The sequence below is a fragment of the Myxocyprinus asiaticus genome, chromosome 25, assembly GCF_019703515.2.
Source record: "Myxocyprinus asiaticus isolate MX2 ecotype Aquarium Trade chromosome 25, UBuf_Myxa_2, whole genome shotgun sequence".
Taxonomy (NCBI): Eukaryota; Metazoa; Chordata; class Actinopteri; order Cypriniformes; family Catostomidae; genus Myxocyprinus; species Myxocyprinus asiaticus.
The window spans coordinates 18321212-18338229 of record NC_059368.1 but is presented as its reverse complement, the minus strand read 5'-3'; the positions used below and the strand labels follow the sequence as shown (position 1 = coordinate 18338229).

The following is a 17018-nucleotide window of genomic DNA, read 5'->3' as shown; positions in this document are numbered from 1 at the left end:
TTTCAAATGTTATAAATGTATCGATTAAAATATGTGTTGGCCAAAACAATATTTTGATCAGGGACTAAAAACGGTTCAAGGAATGAAAATAAAAACCGAAAATCTGTTTCAATTGTTCAATCACCCTTTCAATTGTTCAGGGGTGAAAACATCATTTTTTAATGCTAGTAACCTGATAATAACTGGTTAATTTTGTTCTGATAATTTTTTTCATGAAACCATAGACCAAAGGGTTATCACAGTACATTTTTGGAATGACAACACTTCCTGTTGCCTGAAAAAATTAGGCTTCTCTCATTTTAGTAGAACATAAGCATGCGCTTTGATTTTGATGGACACAGCTAGTTTAAAAACAAATGTTAAAAAAATAAAAATCATTCGACCTGCAAATGGTGATGTTTAGTCCAAACACACCAAAGCAGTGTGCGCATTCATGCAGGAGAGAGAGATTTAAGCTATTAATTTATTTTAGGTGGCCAAATTAATATCTGAAATATTTTGGGGATGTATTTAATAATTAGAATACATTTATTGAAAAGACGTTACTTTATATAGGCTCTTGTATACTATGATGTTATGATGTCTTTCCTGCAAAATCCTTCACATGGTAAAAAAATGGAATTGCTTATTTTTGCTTATTTTGGTTGAGGCAAGTCCCTAATATTGAGCTTGTTTTTCCAATATAGGTGCTTTTTTTCTGTTGTGAGATCTGGAAACACTGCAACTGGTATATCACCCAGCCTTAGCACAGAGTACTGTCATTTTAAAAGAGCGCAATTAACCAGTATTTAATGTTGTTCTAACACATTGAGGCTGTGGAACCGGAATGAAAAAGTTCTGTATCTGCTCAGAACATTTCGTTTTTAGTTCCTGGCTTTGATATTTTTTTATGTTACCTTTTCCATTGTTTTTTTTTGTTTTAGGAATTATTTGTACATATTTGTTTACATTTTTAATTTAGCTGAAAATCCTTTAATAGGTTGTTCAATGCAGGTGTAGATTTGAAGAGAGGCATAGGTTTTGTTTTGGTGGTTGTGATGAGGGGTGACAGAGGGATGTGCCCCCGTTATTGGGCCATGTTGTCACAAAGAGCCAACATGTGTCCAATGAACTGTATCTTTTTTTTTTTTCTTGGGCTAAACTGGTGAAAATGTTCAAAGCTTTTTTGTAGTCAAGACTTCAATGTATGTGGCTAAACAGAAACTGAGTTTCAAACATATACCAATCCTGAGAAATATTCACTGGAGTAAAAAAGTGTGACAACTTGCCCTGGTCTCCCCTATAATATGATGTAAGTTATTTACATAATTCTCTATAAATCTACAGGACAATCGCACAAGCCTGTTGGATTACATTGTTTCCTACTATCTGCATCACCTTGATGAGGTAAAGCATGAAAAATCTTTCATATGTAACCTTTTACCTAATGACACCCCAACTGAAAAGACCAGCATATGTTGTGTTTTGGATGCTGGTGTGTTCTGGGGGGGGGAGGGGGTCACCAAACCAGCTCTAAACATCATAAAAGCACCAGATTTTCAACCATTCAGCTTGCTTTCAATCTCTCTTCAGAATGCTGGGACGGAAAAGAGTATCTTTCCATTGCCTGAACCTCAAGATGTTTTTCTTGCCTCTCAAATTAAGTTTGAAGACCTCTCAAAGGATCTGAGAAAGTTGAGCAGAGACTTGGCAGGTAAGAATGACCAAAAGCACTCTCAATGGCTTAAAAACCATTTTAGTGTACAGCTGATTTACTATATCTTCAAAGGAGAAAGATTTAATGTGTTTGGCTGGATGGAAGGCTATAATCCTCCAACGGCTGACTGTAACCCTACAATGGCTCACACTAATTCACATGGACTAGACTCTTAGACTCTCAAATTACAGCAGATTTTACAGTTTCTGTTAGCAGCAACAACTCATTAGATCAGGTGGAATCAACCTACATGCTTTTCACTGTATGTTTGCATAGCGTATGTATGTATGTGCATAAATACATGTGGAGACGCTGTGGAGTCTGTGTGATTTTGCCCTGGCGCCTTTTAGATATGACTTTAATCTTGCCCATCAGATGCTTCTGGTATTGTGTGATTTTTCAGCTTTGTTATTCATGTCATCAGAGGGGCCAAAGGCTACAGTGCCTTGGTGCTTATGTAATCTGAGAGAAGAGCAGCTTATCGCTGACGGGATGGGCTTTATCTCTATAGAGATGCACTGCCGTCCTCCTGCTACACTGTATCAGTCAGAGTTCAGTGTGCCCTCACAGATGTGTGTCAGAGATTCTTTTCTTTACCTCTCAACAAGCCATTCTTATCGGGCGACGGAGAGACTGCCAAATCTGGCCCATCGCACTCTCCCTTTTTTTCTGCTGTTTGAACTCCATTCATGACTGAGGGGATTTGTCTTTGTTTGTTTTTATGCTGTGTTTGTTTGATTTTGGGTGTCTTGGGTACATCACTTATGGTCCCTCTGAGGTTTTGGCTGCTCAGGGTGACCACATTTGTGTTATTTTGTGGAGCAAGAAAGTGCTGCACTAATCAAATTAGTCACTGTGTGCCTAAACAGTTCCTGTAATATTTTTTCCAAAGACTACATTGCGAAGCACATCTACTGCTTTCAAATGTCTCCACAGCTGATTTGAGACATCTTTTTGATCTCTTTGTAATCATTGAGGCAGTGATTTGGCTCATCATGATGCACAGTTGAGAAAACTTGAATATATATCCTGCCTTCATGGAACTTGCCTCCCAATAAACAATGTCTGCGGGATACATGAGGACTAACTTAGTCAATGTAAGCTATAATTAATATAGCTTAGTCGATTATTCGTTTTGAATGCTGTGGTAAAGATGCCTAAACACTGCTCTCACACTCACAGTTTACACAAATGCTCAATGAAAGCAGTTGTGTATGTAACGTTATCTGGGGTGAGATACAGATGGAGCATGCCCATCAGGTGTATTATGTCTGGGGCAGGAGACTGGCTCCTCTGATTCTCTGATTGGATGGAGGGCTGGCAGTGAACAAATAGTGCTGTTTAGGTCGACGGGTGGTACAATGACTATCTGAGGATGCTATCAGAGGTGCATATAAACAGATCTTGGTGAGAAAAAAGACTTTTTAATAACCTCTGACTTTGCCACAGGTGGAGCTTTAGTTAGTTCTATGGTGTTTTATTCTACTCTTGCTCATTGCCTAGAGGCTTAAGAACAAGTGCAAACAAAAGAGGTTAAAGTGATTGTTCACCCAAAAATAAAAATTCTGTCATCATTTAGTAACCCATATTTTTCGAAACCTGTATGACTTTCTTTTCTTACATTGGACATAAAGGAGATGTTAAGTTGAATGTTACCCTCAATCACCATTCATTTTCATTGCAACTTTTTTCAATACAGTAGGGACCCTATTTTAAGAGCGCTAGTGCTAAGCGCAGCACTATGCTTTAAGTCATAAGGGCAAAGTTAATGGGCATGACCATTAAATTTTGGTATTTTCATGCAAGCATGCACCAAGTCCAGGCACAAGTGGGTTTTGATGAAATTTCGTGAGCAAAGCACTAATGGGATGGGTCAAGTGCAATTTAATTCTGAGGTTCTTCTCCGGTTATTGTACCATCTGCGTCCTATTATATAGTCCGTTACCTGTCAAGCACCAGTGATATTAACAAAGACAACACATTCATAAAAAGTTTGTAATGTAAATGGACTGTCTGCAATGAATTAGAAGAATAGAAATATGGACTTACGTACTTTTGTGCATTAACTGCGTACTTGTTAAATGTCACGCTCCTTTTATACGTTTAGAAAATGTGACGCTCTATTAAATTATAGAGAATGTAAGTATTATTAATCATTTCATTTTAATCATATTAATCATTTTCATCTACTGACGCACAAATCATGTCTAGTATCTGCACGCACTTCACTTCTACCGGTCAATTTTAATTTAGAAAAATGTTATTCATTTATTAAAACATGAAAAAAATATTTCTAAATTCGAACGAAATGAAAATGTAATCAAAATAGCAAAGTGGTAAAAAAAAAAAATCATACCAAATCCAATCATTTTACCCTCTCCAACTTCTTCCACTAGCCCCTTGTGCAGTGACTTAAAGCTGCACTATGGCTGTGTCTCATTTGGAAGGCTGCATGCTAGGTAGGACTGGGTCAAGTGCTTTGAAGGCTGCAGTACACCGAGTGTCCTCCTTTAAACAAGCCTCGTTTAAATGAAACGGCCTTCGTAGGACAAAAGGAAACGTAACATAACATGGTTGCTATGACAGCATGCTACTCTTTAACAAGCGCGGGCACTTTGAGTGAGAAGGGAATTAATTGCCTTTAGAAGAGAATGTATGAGGTACATTTTAGGAGAGTTATAATGATGTAAAGAGAAAAGAAAATAGATTTTACAGGTGTACTTTTAGTCTAATACTTTATTTTAATTATATATTAATATAATTATATTATATACTCTGCACCCATCTGCTGAGGTACTTCAACTTGGGAATTAATATTACTTGCGTTTGAACATCATATTTACGGGCAAATTGGCGTCATTATTTTTTTACATTTCCGTTGAAGCAAAGAATTATGGGTAGTGAGTGTCCACGAAGGGTACACCTCATGCATCCTCCAAATTCCCATGAAAGAAGGTCGCATTCGAAGGCTGCATTTGGAGTGTCCTCCTCGCTTTTATGAAACGAGACAGCCTCGATGACGTATGCGGCCGACAAATGCGACCTCGGAGGACGCAGCCTTCCAAACGAGACACAGCCTATGTAACTTTGTGCTCTCTAGCAACATCTGTGGTTGAAACTTAAAATTGCAAGTAAATTGCAGAACAATACATCAGTCATGTTCTGACACTGCTCTTATGGCTTGCATGCGCAGCGCGAGTCTTGTCACACTTTAATTGTGTTTAGTCTCCCATTCAGCTGATGAAAACACTGCGTGATCATGAGGAAGGATTACATCAAGATGTAGATTGGAATGCAGGTGCGAAAACTTCTTAAAAATAAAATGCCTCTCTTGCTGTTGCTTGCGTACTAGTGATTACATCATTACAATGACAAAATATAATAAATATTTAAGATTCCACACAATTTCGTGATCAGTAATCAATTAAGCAAATTTGTGACATTAATTGTGTTAACTCATTTTGTACAAAAGGACAGGCTTTCTTTCATTAAAGCACTTTCACAAGATGCTCTGTGAAAATGCACAAGCAGGATCATGATTATATCTTAATCATTGGGTTTTGCACAAAATTTTCAATCAAATTGTTATGCTGATAATATCATTTGTAATGAAAAATAAACGATTAAATTAGAAAAATGCAAAATAATGGCACTTCATGTCAAAAAGTTTGCTGACCCCTGTACTACACTCAAAGTACTTTTAAATAGAGAACAGGGGACTCTCCTCAGCCACCACCAGTACACCTTAATATGATTATTCAAGTGTTTTATCTACTATTAATGTTTAAATTGTAGTACAATTTCCAGTGTAAGAGGTTAAACATGTGATATGGCTGATGCAAGTTCAATAGAAGACTTCATTATTTTTGTACTATATTGTCCATCCTCAGTTACTACTATAGCATATCTATGCAATGCACACAATAACATCATAAACCAAAAATATAAAATGAGGATTCAGTAATGATGGGGATAAAATATACTTTTTTGAATGTAAAAATAATATGCTTAAATATGCTAAATAACAATTACAAGAAGTCAATTTCAGAAGTTATCCATATTAAACATGTCACAGTAACTTCGGTAAACGGTCGCGATCGGTAAACGGATAACAACTTCGCTAAACAGATATCAGATAAACATCCATCTAGACTGCAACAATACTGTCCTGAACTGTGTGTGTTACTGAACTGAGCTGAACAGCGTTGATAGTTTCTCCAGCCAGAACATGAGACAGCCGGCATTTCTTTCCTGTGTGTGCAGACATGATATAATTACGCAAGGATGAACGTCATAAGCCAACGATTTCGCACCAAATCGAACCGGACAGCTCAAAACACAAATCATTTTTATAGGCTTTCCGTAGTGAATCAGGGTAAGGTAAGGACATTGTTTTGAACACTGATTGTTTATGTATTTAATCAATAATGGCAATTTGTTTATTTTTAACCAAACGATCTTACATATCAATCTACGACAATAGGTGAAAAATACCAATACAAATTAGATCATAAATACAATTGCATATATAAACAATGATAATAATTGAAAAATAAAACATGACCTTTAACATGAACATGAGTTTAACACAAATCTCATAAATTTTAGCTTCATAAAATGGTTTCAACTGTGATTGTCAGGGACATAATTTGATGTTCCAGTATATTTTCAGAGTTTGGACATGAACTTTATTGCCACCTGCTGGTGGAATCTCCAAACTGCAAATGTAGAAACTGAATTTAGACATTGAGCTGAAAACAGACATGGTTCTCAAATGTCTGAGCACCAGGAAAATATAAAATTGCGCTTTGCGGCACTTCATTAACATAAAATACACCCACAGTTTGTGCATATACACCCACAGATAGCTCAAACACTCCCACCCACGCCCACTTGCGCTTTATGCTAGCATGAAAATTGTGCTTAGAATTAGTACTCTCACAAAAATGTAATTAGATGCAGCGCGCGGTCGTTGCTTGTAGCGTTGCGCTTTGCGCACTCAGGAAATAGGGCCCTTAAAGATGGCTGAGGCTTACATTCATCCTAAACATCTCCTTTTTTGTTCCACTGATGAAAAAGTCATACATGTTTAGGACAACATGAAGATGAGTAAACAATGACAAAGTTTTCATTTTGGGGGAAACTAACCCCTTTGGATCTGTTTTGTTTTAGTCAGTAAATGTATAATAATCTAAAATAGCTGCATTGACAGGCCCTATAATGGGCTGCCACTTAGCATGCTCTCTTTAATAATAACACACAGACCAGCAAAAAAAAAAAAAAAAAGGCTATATATATTTTTTTTTAAACCTGTACTTCTGTGAGCAAAAATTTGACCTCATAATCTACTTGCTTTTTTTTTTTTTTTTTTTTTTTTGTGGCTTTTTTCCTCGGCTCTTTCATTGCTCTTACAAACAAGTTCAAACATGACCTTTATAGATTTGTCTTTATAAACCGTGTACTATGTAGATTAGAATCTTTGCTATGTATTAGTTTATAATCAGTTTACTAGTGACAAGATTAGGTGCTGTGTATTCTCATCATCAGACACTGCCATTAATGTATTATGTATACACTTTACTTTATTGCAAAGAATATAAATGTATATATAATGAGGCAATAGATTGTGGCATTTATTTTTCAATTCTGAACTATAATTAGTGTGATATTGGAATGCTGATGGTGGGCTAACAGAAAGAAATGACTTTGTTTTTGGATAAAATGTTGTTTTAAAGTTAGAATAAACTTTGTTTTCCTACTGACTTTTGCAAGACTTTTTAAGGAATTGTTCACCCAAAAATGAAAATTCTGTCATCATTTATTCACTCTTATGTTTTTCTAAACCCATATGACTTTCTTTTCTCTGTGCGGCATAAAACAAAATGTTAGGCAAAATGTTATCCTCAGTCACCATTCACTTTCTATATATGGAAAAGTGAATGGGGACTGAGGCTTACATTCTGTCTAACATATTGTGTGTTCCACAGATGAAAGAAAGTCATACAGGTTTGAAACATCATGAGGGTGAGTAAATTATGACAGAATTTTCATTTTTGGGTGAACTATCCCTTTAAAAGCATTACTTTAACCAAGTGTTATTGTTTATTTTGCCTACAGTTTGTGAAAAGGACGTCCTAACTGTGTGTTCTATTTCATCTCAAGAATACATGCATCCATTCAAGGAGAAAATGGACTTTTTTATTGCTAACGGTGAGCTATGATATGATATAGGAGAATAGCCCAATTTACCCTTAGAAGAACTTCTGTTAAGGTTTAGTCTTCAATTTACGGTATGTGCTCTGTCTCATCATCCAATCCCTTCTGTCTAACTTATTCAGATATGAGGTCAAGTTGGTTGCTGAGATGGCCAGCCTTTAGATGATTAGTGGAGTACAAATTTTTGCTTAGATTGTATATAAGATTGCTTTGTTCGCTTTTGTTTTCAGATCATACACTCAGATACATGGAGATATAAACTGATCATCATTTTCCACAGGGATGGATGAGACAATGCAAGCGATAGGAAGATAGAAAAATGTGATTATACTGTTGGTAGTTTATGTATTGAGCAGCAAAAGAGAAATTAGTTTAAAACTAAGCTTTTCTTCTCACCACAGTCATCTTACTACATTTATTTGATTGTCTCTACTACATAGATAAGGAAGCACACATCCTGCAGCCATGAATAATATCTGCGATGTGCCCTTTTGGAGACTTGATAAGTGTCTGTGACTCCATACCTGTACGAGACAGTTGGTCAGACTCAGAAAGCAGACACAGAGATAGGAATCAGGGAGACTTTGGCAATGAAGGAGACTTCATAGTAAAGGAGAAACATTATTTTCAGCATTGTTTTTCAATGGGGGGCCTGGGTAGCTCAGTGAGTATTGACGCTGACTACCACCCCTGGAGTCGCGAGTTCAAATCCAGGGTGTGCTGAGTGACTCCAGCCAGGTCTCCTAAGCAACCAAATTGGCCCAGTTTCTAGGGAGGATAGAGTCACATGGGGTAACCTTCTCATGGTCGCGATTAGTGGTTCTCGCTCTCAATGGGGCGCGTGGTAAGTTGTGCATGGATCGCGGAGAGTAGCATGAGCATCCTGTGCTGTGAGTCTCCGCGGTGTCATGCACAGCGAGCCACGTGATAAAATGTGCAGATTGACTGTCTCAGAAGCAGAGGCAAATGAGACTTGTCCTCCGCTGCCCAAATTGAGGTGAGTAACGTGCCACCACAAGGACCTACGAAGTAGTGGGAATTGGGCATTCCAAATTGGGAGAAAAGGGGATAAAAAAAATACATTAATTTAAAAACATTGTTTTTCAGGCACTGGGATAAAAGTTAGGACTTTTAGACAGCAGTGATATTGGCAGTATGACTGACAGAGCAGGGGAATAAAGAGGCTACATTATTAGGCTTCTGAATTAGGTCTCTATTAGAAGAATTGTTGCTTTGTATATTGTAACCATTTGCAGGAGCCTCCATGAAAATAGATGTCTCTCAAACTTACTACTGATTATGATGAGAATGCATCTGGATTACCAAACATTATGCAATGGCCTGTTTGGCTTAGATCTAAATGTTAATATACATATTTTCATTTTACAGCACAAAAAGAGGTCATTTCTATGGAACACCAAGTGATATCAGCACGTAAAAGGTACAGGCAAATCACCCTTGTTCAAAATGTTACAAACATTGTTTTTAAATGAAACTTTAAAAACATTTGCAGCTGTTAATTTAATTAAAGGTATAGGAATAGTTGAAATAAAAATGAAAAATCGGTCACCCTCATTTCATTCCAAACCTGTATTACTACCTTTTGTATGCAGAACACAAAAGGAAAAGTTTAAATTAATATCTCGATCCATGGCAGCTGATAATGACTCACTTTAAAGCTTAAAAAGAACGCAGAAGTATCATAAAAGTAGTCCATGCGATTCATTTGTCATATTTCAAGTCTTTTGAAGGCATACAAAATATTTTTTTGAGAAACAACCCAAAGTTTAAGTCAAATCCAAAGGTTTCATGAAAAGTCATGACATCCGCTGCACGTTCTTGAGCACTATGAGAGAAGCTCGTTCACAGTGGCTCGCTTGTTCATGCGAGAACTTATGTTGTTCAGCGCTAAAAGCAACGCAAAAACAACGTACACCACTTTAATTACACTTTGGGGCCTTTTTTAAAGGAATAGTTCACCTAAAAATTTAAATGATCTCATCATATACGTGCCCTCATGCCATCCCAGATGTGTCTGACTATCTTTCTTCCTCCTCAGGTTCTGTTACCTGGTGGAGTTCTTTGGGCTGAAGCCACGTTCTGGAGAGCAAGAGATTGTGCCTGGCCATGTTTTCACACTTTGGTTTGAATTCTGTAATGACTTCAAGATGAGATGGAAGAGAGAGAACAAGGTCATGTCCAAACAGAGGTGAGAATTTAGTAGGTTGTCTAGTGTCTAGCATCTAGTAACATATTTGCTACTTCTCTAACCAAGGTAATACTATCACTACCAGGTATTGGTTTTTAGTGTATTTAAGCATTAAAAGTAATTGGAATGCAAACAATATTTTAAAGTCAAATTTTTATTTAAATTCGGCCTTTAGAGAAACCAAAAATGAGATGGTATCATTATGCAATCTATGCTCTTTTTGACTTTAGACTCAAAGAGGCCCAACAGTCAGTGCGCAACATCACAGCAGTGAAGAAAATTGAGACCAGAATGGCCCAAGCAAATGGACTGGTAAGAGTCAACTTTCGTCCTTGCTGACCAGTGTGGGTGGCAGATAGATAAGTTGTTCAGACCAAACACTAGTAACTATTGTTCTTTCATGAATACTGTTTTTATACAGCATAGTGCAATTTAACAAAAATGGATGAAACTTCATAATGGTGTTCAATTAGGGGCATAGAAACGATCTAATGGTTAGTACACCCCTGTGTTAAATATGTATGTTTCTTTTTTACATGACAGAAAGAGAGAGTACGACTGAAAGAAGCAAGTCTGACCACCAACTAAAACTCTCTGCCATTTTCAAAGAGGACCAGATATATTTTTATGCAAGACCTCCAGCCTGTTCTGGCCCAGACACCTGAATTTCTTGGCAGGGACAGAATGAACTGCACCTGCTTGTGCAACACTATTTCTCCAGACTGTTAGTTACAGGATAACAACCTGCCCCTCAGTGTAGTGGGTTCTGGGTGTAACCCAACAACCCATCGCTCACTCACACATTTTAGAACCAAAAATCTGGTTTACTATGTTTAATAAGAGATGCTCTGGGGCCTTGACCAGTCTAAACAATTAAGGGTTCAAACATTTCGAAAATAGCAGGCTCAATATTCAGCTTTAGAAAAAGCAGTCACTTTATTTTGCATACTGAGTAGCAATGCTGAGTAACTTTTGTGGCCACATTATATCATTACAGAATATTAATAAACATTAAGTGTCCTATTCCAATGATAATGTACATGTAAAATAATATAAAAGGCCTTTTAAATATTCTTTATGAAGAACTTTACCTTTCAGTTTTATCTTGATGAACATCACATTTTTATTGATGACAGTTATATACAAAAAATCCTGACTTGACTATTTCAAAACTTGAAGTATCCATTCTGCCCTGCAAAGTCAAAATGCAGTAACTACACATTTTGTCATAATTGTTACGACTGAAATAGGGTCTCTTAGACTATGATCTGTCCTGTGACAGACAAATATTTCTCAAATATGGTCAGATTCAAAGAAAAAACAGTGAAACTATTTATAATTCACACTTTTGGCTGGACAATCAATAAACTGTTCTCAGTTTCTGTGTTGGTGTTGTTGCTGCGTTTTGGCTTTGTAAGGTAACATATGCAACACATTTAAAAAAAAACACTTGTATTAGCACCAGGATAAAATACATTTGACTGGATTTTGTTTTCTTTTTACAACATTACTTATTAAATTCCACCCACAAAGTAGGCCTATCCTACATTACAAATAAAGCCAGAGTAAGCTATTTGCGTGAATGTGCAAATCTTGCTCCACACAGTGGAGAATAATATAATCTATTTTAATGTCACTCTTTTTTTAGAATTATACTTATCCTTTGTTTTTAAAGGACATTTAATTGCTTAAATTGTATTTTATATACATAAAGGGCAGATTTTTATTTTCCCTTGCTCAAAAAAAAAAAAAGCTAAAACCAGCCCACGCTGGTTGGTTGGTCTTAGCTGGTCGCCCAGCCTTCCCAGGGTGGTCAGTTGGCTTGTTTTAGAGGGGTTTGGGGCACTTTTTAGCTGGTTAGACTGGGAGACCAGTTTAGGCTGGTTTTAGCTTCTTTTCTTTTTTCAGCACTCTTTAAATGCAAAAACTGAAATGCGTAAATCTTAAAAATATATAAAGTAATATCTACAGCTAATCAGGGGTGTAGATTCCAGGGGGGATGGGGGTGGAAGGTAACCCCCCCCAGTAAACTGAGTGCATGGCTGAACAACTAATGATGGAGGAAACTTAAACAATACTCCTACATTAATAATTTAAGTTATAGGATAGGAATGTATTGAAATGTAACTTTCAGACAAAAGCACACAAGTAAAACAATGAACGTCAGCGTGTTAATCCAAGTCGACAGATGTACAGTGGCACTGCTTAATGCGCCGCACCCGCTTCTTCTTCTTGTGTGGAATCTGCCCTGGACACAAGAGAGTGTATGTAACAGACGTGAAAGTCTTCGGCTTGCACATGGAGCATGACTGGAAGACACTGTCCTCTTGATTAACACGTCGAGGAATGTAAAAAGAGTTGCACTGTCCATAACAGAAGCTATTGGTGATGGTGAGCGGCTGGCACCCGTCCTCGTTGATAGTCTGGTTGAGCGGCTGTGTTTTGCACCACTCGGGTTTCAGATAATGGCGCTTCATTACGTGTAAAGCCTCATGGCTGGAGTTCAGCACCTCGTCCCCGAAAGAAGGCGGTCCCGTTCCCCTGAAACTGCCCTGCAGTGACTGTTCCGGAATGGCGCCTTGAAATCCCCCGGTTCCCCTGCTCCTCGCAAGATTGCAGAGTAGCCACAAGACCACGACAGTGACAGTAAATGCGTCTTTAGTCATCCTTTCACATGAAAAAAAAAAGAGAAGTATAAGCTATAGGCTTCATTATTTAAATAATTATTTATTATTTGTTGAAATTTATAGATTTAAGCTGTTTTTCCATACAGAAATATCATGAAATACGTGTAAAACACAATGTGTATGCTCGTATGGATTTCACTAATATAAAGTCATATACTTGAGCATTTATAATTCATAGATTTAAGCTATTTTAAAAGGAAACACTCCATACAGAAATCTAATATATGGCAATACATGTAACACACATATACTCTATAATATATGTTCATGTATAGTTTCGGTGATATAAAAAAAAAAAATCACATACTTGTACATATATGCATATATGCCTCAAAATATTACAAAAATGTACTTTTCATATATTTTCACAAACTATAATGGAATATGTAAATAAGGATTTTTTTTTTTTTTACTCAACTTTCATGCATAATTTTAAGGAAATTTCAGGTGTGAATATTAATATATAAACATTTAGCAAAACATACATAATTATTGAGCAGATTTGTAAAGTTACCTTAGATTAATAATTGTTTGTCCCTCTTCTCATGGACGAAACTACAATGAGTATAGATTGACTCAAATGATCCAGATCTCAAAGTGTAGTCAAAATAAGGGATGGAAGTTCTGAATGCTGATATTTAAGAGACTGGTTCAGAATACAAGGGGCAGTCCACGCCTCCTCTGAACCTAAGATCATTCACAGCATTTTGGGGATGTCCCAGTGCCTCGAGAGGGTGAGGCCCTTCATGATAACTATGGATGCATATTGTGATATTGAAAATTGACTTTTGTAATTCTAAATGATGATTCACAATGCCTCAGTATTTCTGCACATGAACATATACATCATTTTATTTGATTAAATGTTATTACAACAAAGTTTAAGCCAAGATAAAAATCATTCATGTTACAAACACCTTTTCCTTCTCTTTCCATAATATGATTCATTTGAATATCGCACACAATTTAATGCTTTAACTTTACTGTGATACTGATAAGTCATTTTTATTATACAGATATTAAAGAGCAACATGATGTTCAGGTCTTGATATTGCTTGTAGAGGTTTCAACCTCATCTTCCTCTGGGAAATGTGGCACTGATTTCTTGGCCACAACATTATCCAGCCTCTGTCCCATCAGATAGGGATTTGCACTCTGAAACACAGTCAGTGAGAGGTCTTGTGACATTCTGACTTAAAATACAAGATGAGTATGTAACGGTGGTCCATCTTATAATTCTTGTGCCGAGCCTCCCCAAAAGGCACTGAAAATATTTATTTAGTCATGTTCATTACATACCCTTTTTCTTCTTTCTGGCCCACCCTTCAGTTTTTCATACAACAGTCCTTTGTTCTGTAAGAGTTATAATAGATCTGTAGTCAAGCCCTTTACAAATCTGTTATACTGAGCATATTTACACATCTGTACATTAAATAAACTTCTCCATTACATAGACAAAGAGGTTACGGCATAAGTAAACTACCCATTACAGCACTAACACACGTTTTCAGAGAGAAATTTAAGGACCTTCTACACTGTCTACAAATGATTTTGTTGTTCCAATTACTTTTAATTTATTTAGCCAATAAGCATGTTAGAATCCTACATGGTGTAAGAGAAAGACTGGATACTGAAAGTTACTTGACAGAATCAGCAATTATAATGTGGTAAAGCTCAAAAATAAGCTTTGATAGGTTACTGTTATTCTACCAAAGAAGATTGTACCGAATAATTTATTTAAATTTCATTTCATTGAAAAGCAGGATTTATTTTAATCCAATCTAAGTAAGCCTCCAGTCTGTTTCAAGGTGCCAAGTGTGAACTCACCCACTTTGCTAGTGCAGGGTAGTCATGCTCGGGGTCAAAAAGGTGCTGATGTTTCTGGAATTCTTTACTAAATTCTGCAGTGTCTGGAGAGTTCTCTAAACATTCATCAGCAGCTACGAAAACATTATCACATTTTTGTGCAAATGTTAAACAAGACTTTTTAGACTCAACAGTTCTTTCTTGGTTTATATTTGAAAGATTTGATTTTTTTTATCAGAATAAATGATTGCATGATTCTGCTAGCTGCACTATGAACTGCATACCAGTCTTTCCAAGGGGGCAAGGATTGGGAGGGTCGGGGTACCCATGGTCCTCACTGAAGTCTTTGGGAACACTGTCCCCAGTTAACTCAGCAACAATGTTGGGGATGTTCCCATAAGGTCCGAGATGCTGGAGTCCCTCATGGGCACCACCTAGTGGGCAAATTGCAAAAAAACAAAAGGAAATGTCAAGGCAATTCCATTATGAGGAGTTTTACATAAAGGCCAGCCATTAAAGGGATAATTCACCCAAAAATGAAAATTCTCTCATCATTTAGTCACCCTCATGTCATCCCAGATGTGTGTCTTTCTTTCTTCTGCTGAACTCAAACAATGATCTTTAGAAGAATATCTCAGCTCTGTAGGTCTATGAAATGCAAGTGAATGGTGGGCAGAAATTTGAAGCTCCAAAAAGCAAACAAAGGCAGCATAACAGTAATCCATATGACTGCAGTGCCAAAATCCATATCCTCTGAAGCGATATAATAGTTGTGGGTGAGAAACAGATCAATATTTAGGTCCTTTTATCACTTTCACGCAGCCCTTCTATACACATTCACAAGAGTTTTTCTGTTTTTTTGCCGATTCACATTCTTCTGGCATATCGCCACCTACTTGGCTGTAGTGCATGTAAGATCATTTATTATTTTCCTTTGCTTTAACACTTCCTTTTTTCTTTCTCCTCCGATAAGTACAAAAAATGTGAATTGGCAAAAAACAGAAGAAGTACTTAGTCCTCTTGTGAATGCATAGGAGAGCTGGAGAAAGTGTAGGATTATAATAAAAAAGTAACTTAAGTATTGATCTTTTTTTCACTCACACCTATCATATCGCATCTGAAGACATGGATTTAACCACTGGAGTCATACGGATTACATTTAATGCTGCCTTTATGTGCTTTTTAGGCATTCATAAATTTGGTCACCATTCACTTGCATTGTAAGGACCTTCAGAGCTAAGATATTTTTTTCTAAAAATCTTCGTTTGTGTTCTGCTGAAGAAAGAAAGTCATACACATCTCGGATGGCATGAGAGTAAGTAAATGATGAGAGAATTTTCCTTTTTGGGTTAACCATCCCTTTAAACTCATTAAGCATAACACATCATTTGACCAGTTCTTGTCGTATTAGATGTACAGCTCTCTAATGGATAGGTATGTAGACACTTGCAGGACGAATATAGCTGTATAACATTGATCAATTATGTAAATAATCAGACCACTGGGCACAGATGATACAGTCTATCACACAAAACATCGTGTGCGACAGTAATTGATAAAACGACAGTTACTTATTATATTCGTTGTACTCTAAATCTCTTACCCTGGATACTGAGAGGACCCACTATGTTGGTGGCCTGGTGCGCGGGATACTCCACCCTGGGCCGAGCAATACCAAGCTGCTCCATCACGCCGTGAAGCAGGCGCTGGATATCAGCCTCCGATACCTGATCCACGGTGCGTGGACTGCGGCCAAAGACGACGGCCATCAAGCTTATCGTAACACTCAAAAGAACCGTGTGTGTCATTTTCGGAGCCGAGCCCATCGCTGACGTTCACTACGCCGACAATAAACAGAACATGTACTGTAAATAATGGGTGCTGGCGGTTTACACGCAAACCACATTTTAAAAATTGCACTACAAATAATTTGGGTTGTAAATCAGGTATAATATGCATCCTGAAGTATAGGCTACTTTGGAGATCATTGAGCAATTAACTGCTCGAATTGAAAAGCACATCCTTGCGTACGTACGTCACTAGTACACAGGCGTGATAAAAACAGGCCATTAAATGCGCACATTAAGAAATACATCGTATTCGCATTTCTGCTAAGTTAAAAAACAGTTCATTATCGTATATGGACTAAATGAAATTGCTAAGCAAATGTAAAAAGCTGAACATACCATGTAATATGGACTGAGAGAGGTTGACCAAGGTAAAGTTAGTTTGACGTTCGACATTCGTTAGATATTCGGTTTCTCTTACCCGCGCTCTCTTCAGTCGACAAGCTTACAAAGATGTCATTAGCACACTTGGTTTAAAGGGAGTACAACTATACTATATGGGCATACAAATTGGATTCAGAACAGTCAACGCTTGGTGTGGCTGCAAAATTATCAGA

The 17018-nt window shown here is 37.1% G+C and overlaps 3 protein-coding genes across 4 annotated transcripts in view; 1 reads left to right on the top strand and 2 right to left on the bottom strand.

The window, feature by feature from the left end:
- The window catches only part of LOC127415614 (formin-like), a 26662-nt gene extending 15863 nt beyond the window's left edge, over positions 1-10799 (top strand). Inside the window, exons 11-17 of the mRNA XM_051654375.1 lie at positions 1327-1386; positions 1573-1693; positions 7814-7906; positions 9302-9353; positions 9972-10121; positions 10352-10433; positions 10665-10799. Coding sequence (XP_051510335.1) covers positions 1327-1386; positions 1573-1693; positions 7814-7906; positions 9302-9353; positions 9972-10121; positions 10352-10433; positions 10665-10709 — 603 coding nt within the window. The 3' untranslated portion in view covers positions 10710-10799. The remainder of the gene's footprint in view (positions 1-1326; positions 1387-1572; positions 1694-7813; positions 7907-9301; positions 9354-9971; positions 10122-10351; positions 10434-10664) is intronic.
- On the bottom strand, positions 10723-13430 carry LOC127416505 (gremlin-1-like). Its single transcript, XM_051655913.1, has 2 exons — positions 13323-13430; positions 10723-12788 (listed from the first exon to the last, which is right to left on the bottom strand). The coding sequence occupies exon 2, from the start codon at positions 12785-12787 to the stop codon at positions 12293-12295; it is 495 nt and encodes a 164-aa protein (XP_051511873.1). The 5' UTR covers position 12788; positions 13323-13430; the 3' UTR covers positions 10723-12292.
- On the bottom strand, positions 12839-17018 carry LOC127416504 (neuroendocrine protein 7B2-like). 2 transcript variants are annotated; one of them, XM_051655912.1, is made up of 6 exons: positions 16883-17016; positions 16218-16452; positions 14899-15048; positions 14636-14748; positions 14108-14161; positions 12839-13963 (listed from the first exon to the last, which is right to left on the bottom strand). In XM_051655912.1, exons 2-6 carry the CDS (start codon positions 16438-16440, stop codon positions 13847-13849), a joined length of 657 nt encoding a protein of 218 aa, XP_051511872.1. In that variant the 5' UTR covers positions 16441-16452; positions 16883-17016; the 3' UTR covers positions 12839-13846. The 2 variants fall into 2 exon arrangements, with proteins under 2 accessions (XP_051511872.1, XP_051511871.1); XM_051655911.1 differs by having other exon boundaries at positions 12840-13963; positions 16801-17018.